Source organism: Rhinichthys klamathensis, unplaced genomic scaffold (genome assembly GCF_029890125.1).
Source record: "Rhinichthys klamathensis goyatoka isolate OS25496 unplaced genomic scaffold, OSU_Roscu_1.1 h1tg000062l_1, whole genome shotgun sequence".
NCBI lineage: Eukaryota > Metazoa > Chordata > Actinopteri > Cypriniformes > Leuciscidae > Rhinichthys > Rhinichthys klamathensis.
In genome coordinates, this window is record NW_026606606.1 from 505,413 (window position 1) to 513,079 (window position 7,667).

The 7,667-nt window shown below is 37.9% G+C and overlaps 1 protein-coding gene across 1 annotated transcript; it reads right to left on the bottom strand.

Annotated features, from left to right (window-relative positions):
• Positions 1-512: 512 nt before the first annotated feature.
• Positions 513-2,261, bottom strand: LOC130084357 (thyrotropin subunit beta). The gene is made up of 2 exons (XM_056249746.1): positions 1,851-2,261; positions 513-1,026 (listed from the first exon to the last, which is right to left on the bottom strand). Exons 1-2 carry the CDS (start codon positions 2,013-2,015, stop codon positions 787-789), a joined length of 405 nt encoding a protein of 134 aa, XP_056105721.1. The 5' UTR covers positions 2,016-2,261; the 3' UTR covers positions 513-786.
• Between the last annotated feature and the right edge of the window lie 5,406 nt (positions 2,262-7,667).

Consider the following 7,667-nt stretch of genomic DNA (forward strand, 5'->3'; position numbering starts at 1 on the left):
TGTTTTCACTGAAAAAAAAAAAACTCTTAACTGAAAAAACACTTCACTTGATATGTTTCATACTGTTATGACCATACATTTAATTATAATTTTTTTAATTATTAGTATCTGTTCTGCTTTATAGTTATAGCCTAATGGGATAGTTACATCGATAATAAAACCAAAAATCACACAAATCCCAAATGTGCTTGCAATTTTCATAAAATGGCAATATCAGACACAATTTTATCATTTCTTTTTATTTTTCAGTTTCCTCAACATTATTTATACACTTTACTGATTCCATAATAAAACGTGTTTTTTTCCTGACACACATGCAAACATAGTTGTCAAGCTGTGCAATTAACATGTTAATATATTCTGCAAACCCTTCTGATGTAACCAAAAAAAAAAGTAATTAGCAATTTTTAAAAGGTTCTCATACATAAAAGATCAATGTTTTATTGTCAATGTGGACATTTTTAATAATTTTTTTGTTAAACATGTATTCTGGTGCTTTGATTGTGTTTTTCTATGGCTAGCAAAAAGGAAGCCTTTGGTTTAAAAAAAAAAAGTAGTGAATGATATTAGGAGTAACAGTAAATGAGACTTGAGTGTTTAATGCAGAGATTGACAGTGAAAAAGATGCGGACAGGAGAACCAGAACAAAGACCTTCTGTCACCTGCAATATTCACTCATTCATCAAAAATTCATAGCTGAAATCTATATAAATACTTGAATTGAAAAAGACTTTCTAACAGAACACAGAAAAGGTTATCCGAAGAAAAGGTCCAGGTTCTTCGTCCTCAGACTGCTCGCAGGTGCTCGGAACATTTGCTGGGAATGTGACTTGGCTTGTAGACACACTCGTTCTTGGCAGTGTTGCATTTTGTGCAGCGGCACCGGTTTGCCACGGGGTAAAAGAAGAGGGGGTCGATGTGGACGGGACAGCCGGGCATCCTGGCAGAATGATAGACCACAGAACGATGCATGCATCCTCTCTGAATCAGGAAACGCTTGCCCACAAATCCTCTCATGTTCGTGTCCTGTCACATACACAATACACAATACACAATACACGTGACATTATTATTAGCTCATTTCACGTGATATATGTAGTCTTTCTGGCATTTTGATTCATGACAATTTCTCAGGGCCAAATTGAGTCAGGATGGTTTATTTCACAAGCAACATTTTAAAAATATATCAGACTGGCTAATGAGACACAATTGCTCTTATTAATGAAATTTCACGTAATGTAGGCTATATGCAGTGTGTGTTATGACCCCAAAACAAGTCATTTATGAATAATGTTCTCAGTAACACTTTAGTTTAGGGTCCAATTCTCACTATTAATTGTTGCCTTATTAGCATGCATATTACTAGGATATTGGCTGTTTATCAGTACTAATAAAGCACATATGAATGCCTTATTCTGCATGATCATATTCTACATCCCTTAATCCACCCAATATCTAAACTTAACCACTACCTTACTAACTATTAATAAGCAGTAATTAGGAGTTTATTGAGGAAAAATCATAGTTAATAGTGAGAATTGGACCCTAATCTAATCTAAAGTTTGACCATATGTCTCTGTTTTTATTTTTGATCTCTTTTACACGCACACTGCAAACACAAAAAAGCATAAACAACTATTTTCATATAAAATGATATGAATAAGATAATTTGTTTGATTCAATGCTTTAAATATATTCAATATTAAATTCTAAAATAACAATGATTTCTGAATATTTTGAGGCTTCACTTAAGAGCTCTTTATAGTAAAACATCGTCATGAAACCGGATGGAATCGGTGGCTTTTCTGTCTCATATCATTTGAGATGTCCATGAGTGTGTGTGTTGTTACCTGTGTGAAGCACATTCCGCTGCACATGGTGGTGTTGACGGCCATGCAGTGACCGCACTCGTGTCTCTCCACGTACAGCGTGTAGTTCTTCAGAGAGCAGGCCAGGAGAACATCTCCTCCCATCAGGAAAAGCAGACTGCAGAAAAACAACATCCTCATCTTCATCCAGCAGCTGTCCCAAATCCAAAGCCAGCTCACAGTGTTTTGATCAATGCGGTTGAGAATCCTTCATATAATAAGGGTAGAAATGAAAAAAAAAAAAGTCCTCCTTTCACCCAAATTTTGCTTTAGTCAGAGTTCCTCGTTTGCTTTTTAGACTCACACTAATCCCAAATGTTGTTGTGTGCCTCTTATCTGGCTCTGCAGGGGGGGAGGGTCCTCCACAACTCAACGTGACACCAGGGTGAACGGCCACGCACTGCCCCGCTCCAGCTTCTCCTGATGTAACAACAAGTGTTCGCTGGAATTGCTAATCAGGCAATCAAGGAAAACATCTTGCATTTGATTTCAGGTGCCCCCATTTATGTAGCAACATGACTTACTGCATTTATGAATAATTGTATCTAAACAATTTGATTAGAGACTGTAAATACTTTTAAAAAAGACCAGTTTATAATCTCCCTTTACATGTATGGTTAAAATCAAACTAGATGGCAATTTCTAAGCTATGGCAGAAAATATCTGATATAAACACAAATTCATGAAAATATCCACATATACAGTATATAAACACATCAACATTAAGCATTGATATATTCCCATTTGTTCCCATAGATAGATAGTATAGATAGATAGATAGATAGATAGATAGATAGATAGATAGATAGATAGATAGATAGATAGATAGATAGATAGATAGATAGATAGATAGATAGATAGATAGATAGATAGATAAAGGGAAGGATAAAGGGATGGATGGATGGATATTAATAAATGAATGGATGGATGATGGATGGATTGATGGATGGATGGTTGGATGGATAGATGGATGGATGGATATGAATAAATGGATGGATGGATGGTTAGATGGATAGATGAATGGATGGATGGGTTGATAGATGGATATGGATAAATGGATGGATAGATGGATGGTTAGATGGATAGATATATGGATGGATGGATGGGTTGATAGATGGATCTGGATAAATTGATGGAGGGATGGATGTATGGATGGATGGATAGATGGATAAATGGATGGATGGATGGTTGGATGGATAGATAGATGGATGGATGGATGGATGGTTAGATGGATGGATGGATGGATGGATGGTTAGATGGATGGATGGATGGATGGATGGATGGATGGATGGATGGATGGATGGATGGATGGATGGATGGATGGATGGATGGATGGGTGGATGGATGGATGGATGGATGGATGGATGGATAAATGGATGGATAAATGGATGGATGGATGGATGGATGGATGGGTTGATAGATGGATATGGATAAATCAATGGATGGATGGATGGATGGATGGATGGATGGATAGATGTATGGATGTATGGATGGATGGATAGATTAAATGAAAACAGCGCATTCATATAGAAAGGTGATTAAACTGACTGTGACATCACTGTAAAAAATGATATGATCAATAAGTTATGACAACATGTGGTTTTACATTTACAACATGTTTTTACATCTCATCACAATAAGTTTAGCAATTTTCATCTTTTTTATGTTATTCAAGATTCAACTTATTCTTCTTAAGTCAGTTTAATGTAATTTAAGTTGAAAATGACTCAAACATCCAAGTTAGTCGTATTTAAAAATTTAAGGCAGCAACTTTTCAACAGTTTTAGTGCACACCTTCCAGCCAAACAGGGTATTTAGACAGACCATGGTATAAATCAATTCTTTTATTGTTTAAGACTATTTTATTCGAAGTCAAAATATCATTTAATACGACTGTACATCGTCTAGATATTAGACACTGACAAACAACGTTTTTAAGGGTCAAATCAAGTGGAAATAGCTACTTTGGATGAAATCTGCACAATTACACCTTTTACATTGTGTGTTTGCTGAGCTTCCCGTTCGAAGAGTTTTCTGTCTATATCGAACTGATCATCTTTATGCTGGTTTTGATCAATTGTCTTCGTGTTGCATTTCCTGCCATGTCCCAGTTCTGGGTAAATGGGTCTGTGCAGAGACGGAGACAGCGGCTGTTTCACGTGTTGCGTCGTTCACCTGGACACTGTCTTCCATGTCTAATCCTCACTAAAGCTCCGGACATGTGCCAGCTTCAACATGCTTCCAAACTGCAGCTATAGCAACAGCGACTGCTGATCAACATCTCAAAAATTAGTCTCAAAGATGAAGAAAAAAAACACTCATCATATTTTCACAAAAATATTATTAGATACTGAATGTTAAATATGTTAACTCATTAAACATGTTGTATGCTTTACAGATAAATAAATACTGGGTTTATTCAAAACAAAAAAATATTGGGGTGACACTTTATTTTACAGTGTCATTGATATATGTTTTTCATGTAGTTACTGTAGTAATAACTATAAATTATGCATAATCACATGCAACTAACCCTCAACCAAACCCTAACCGTAACTCTATAGTAAGTGCATGTAGTTTATTAATATTACTCAGTACTTAAATGTATAATTACACTGTAATAGGGACACATTAAAATAAAGTGTAACCAAAATTACTCATTGAATTATTTATGACAGGATACTCACAACTACATTAGCTTACCCTAAAAAAGTCCTACACATCCATTTTTACAGGATTTCTGGATGTACATTAAAAAACTATTAAACATTATATCATGTTAACTGACATTATCATATTTTTTTATTATATTAAATGTGTCTTTAAAAGTCTTAAATGTGAATTTAAGATGATTGAAACCGCACAAATACCTTTTTAGTTTGAATTAGGTCAGAGGAAAATATTTTAAAAATCATGTGGTAAAATAATGTGTTGATTTTGAAATTGCTATTATTAATTGCTAAAAAGTGCAATTTCTACCTGTTTGACCCTATTTTTGTGTGTAGTGTACAGTCAGGTTGATTCATATATGAATCAGTCAGGTTAAATGTATATTTAATATATAGAAAAAAATATAATAATCCCACAAACCATTTAACACTTAAATGAACTATTGAACCCTGGTTCTCCTGTCATTAGATCTGTACATGTTTTCATTACATAATTCATCGTGACACTTGAAAGGAAACATGTTAAACTCAATCGGTCGAACGATCAGACTTGTGATATATATAAATGGGTCAGATACAGCTGAATAATGAGGAATTTAGCATTTTTTAATGTTTTGTTCATGTTGTTCTTTTTTTTATTACACTCATTTAAACATGTAATATGTATAAAATACACATTGCAATATAATTCTCAAAAATCTTTTAATAGATTGTGTAAAAAACAGGTAGTAAAATCAGAATAAGAATAACGTATACTAGTAGTAGTTTATTTTTTGGTTTTGGAAATTATAGTTCCAAATCCCAAATGAAGTTCAGTCTCTTATATACATACAGCTCTCCATCAATCAGTTGACCTACCTGCAAAGAAACCTTCAAATATACATATTAAAAAAGGAAGACACTTTATCCACTTGTTCAGGTCAACCGAGCCATGAAATATGACAGAACGCAGGAGAAAAAAGCCTCAGCATGGGGTGATGTGTGTGTTTGACCACAGCATTGACTCCAGGTGACTGTAACTGAATCAGTCTATGTTTAGTGCACTGTCAGCCTCAATAATTACACTGTCGGGGTTAGCAGAGTTTATATAATTAGGATGATAGTTGAGCCCTTTATAATCTAAAGATTCTCTAGGGCGCACAGAGGATTCCAGGAGGACAATATATGGTTGTGCAATCAGTTACATTCACACTCGCCAGCAAGTCGACCTGGTCACGTTGAACATGGGACATGGAAGTTAACGCTAGAGGGCAACGTGATACACGCTGGTTGCTCCAGGAAAAACTAGGTCACGGGGATACATGACCCATCCCTATTTTTTGTGATGTCTCCTCAGCCATATCTTCTGAGGGACAGCTGAGATAGGAGCCTATTTCAGCCAAGGTCAGAGGTCAAAGGTGAATGTGCAGTTTTATTTCAGATTTAATACCTATATATATATTTATATATTGTGGCGGGAGGAGCAAACGGCAGACACAGTGGGAGTGGTGTCAGGCCTCGGAGAGGCATTTATTAAAGTAAATTAACATAAAATGTCCAGAAATGGGGGAAATAAAATGTTAAAACAAAAGGGGATCTGGTGTCCTCGTTGTTTCAGGGAATCGTGAAGGAAGGGTAGTGAAGAGATGGGATGGGTCCAGGTAAGGGGGGCGGTGTCCGGCGGTCGCACGCGCTTCCCTGTCTCCTTGGGTCGAAGCACGAGGGGGCAGCGGCTTCAGCATCACGGCCGGTCCTCTCCCGGCCCCGACAACGGAGGGAAGTGGCGGCTTCGGCATCCTGGTCCGTCAGCGGCGTCACGCGACCGTGGGTCCGGCGACTCGCAGCTCCGGCAGCGCGGGAATCCCTCCGCACTCCCTTCCTGGACCCACGAAGACACCAGTGTGTATGCACAAGGAAGAGACCGGTCTCCTGAGGAGAGGCACGCTCAGCCATATCACCCTGTAGCCCAAGACTGGTTGCCCACTGAAGCTAAGCAGGGCTGAGCCTGGTTAGTACCTGGATGGGAGACCTCCTGAGAAAACCAGGTTGCTGCTGGAAGAGGTGTTAGTGAGGCCAGCAGGGGGCGCTCACCCTGTGGTCTGTGTGGGTCCTAACGCCCCTGTATAGTGACGGGGACACTATACTGTCAAAGAGCACCGTCCTTCGGATGAGACGTTAAACCGAGGTCCTTTCTCTCTGTGGTCATTAAAAATCCCATGGCACTTCTCGTAAAGATTAGGGGTGTAACCCCGGTGTCCTGGCCACATTCCACCCATTGGCCCCTGCCAATCATGGCCTCCTAATAATCCCCATCCACTGAATTGGCTCTATCACTCTCTCTCTTCTCCAACTATAGCTGGTGTGTGGTGAGTGCACTGGCGCCGTTGTACTGTGGCTGCCGTCGCCAGGGCTGGACTGGGACAAAAAATCTGCCCGGGCATTTTGGCCCAGACTGGCCCACTATATAACACAACTGAACTTTGCACACCCTTGAATATGTATACCAACTCCTATTAAAACCACTTATGCCATAAGTGAATAGGAGTGAGTAAGAGTTAACGGATGAAATAAGTACTAAGTTGAACTATACTCCACAGAAAGCTATAAGCTGTAATAGCAATAACAATTTTTCCCACAGGATTTTGTGAAATCTGTGCTGAGTGCACCTCTGTCCCGTTAGGGGGGTTCGGGGGCATGCTCCCCCGTAAGAAAATTTTGTGCTTTTTAATGTTAAATTCATCAATCTGGTGCACTTTGAGAGTTAAAAATAAAGAGCTCCAACCCATTTTCAGTGTGCAAATTGAACAAAGAAAAACGCAAAACTCTTTTACTTTTACACTACTACATAATAATAGTTATAATATTAATCCCATGGCAGTAATAGCCATATGTTGTAAAACAAATGCACTGAAAAATAAAAGCAACTTTCATAATTAGTTTCGTACTAATTTCTATACAGAGATAAGCACATGATCTTTTATTTTGACGGAAACGGCATCGAGCTTTTATTTTGAAGAAAAACATGGTTTACAAACTCATCTCATTACAATTCTAATAAAATGCGTAATCGTCAAATATGCAGATGTCTGTATAAATAATGCGTAACTGGGTAGTGGGTTCCTACATAGCCTAAGTGTTGTGAAAGTAGCCT

What these genes read in the sequence shown, in the direction of transcription:
- LOC130084357 (XM_056249746.1), bottom strand. Translation starts at nt 2,015, where the DNA reads ATGAAGATGAGGATGTTGTTTTTCTGCAGTCTGCTTTTCCTGATGGGA. An exon ending in GCGGAATGTGCTTCACACAG is followed by an intron (nt 1,027 to 1,850) that starts GTAACAACACAC and finishes TGTATGTGACAG; the next exon opens with GACACGAACATGAGAGGATT.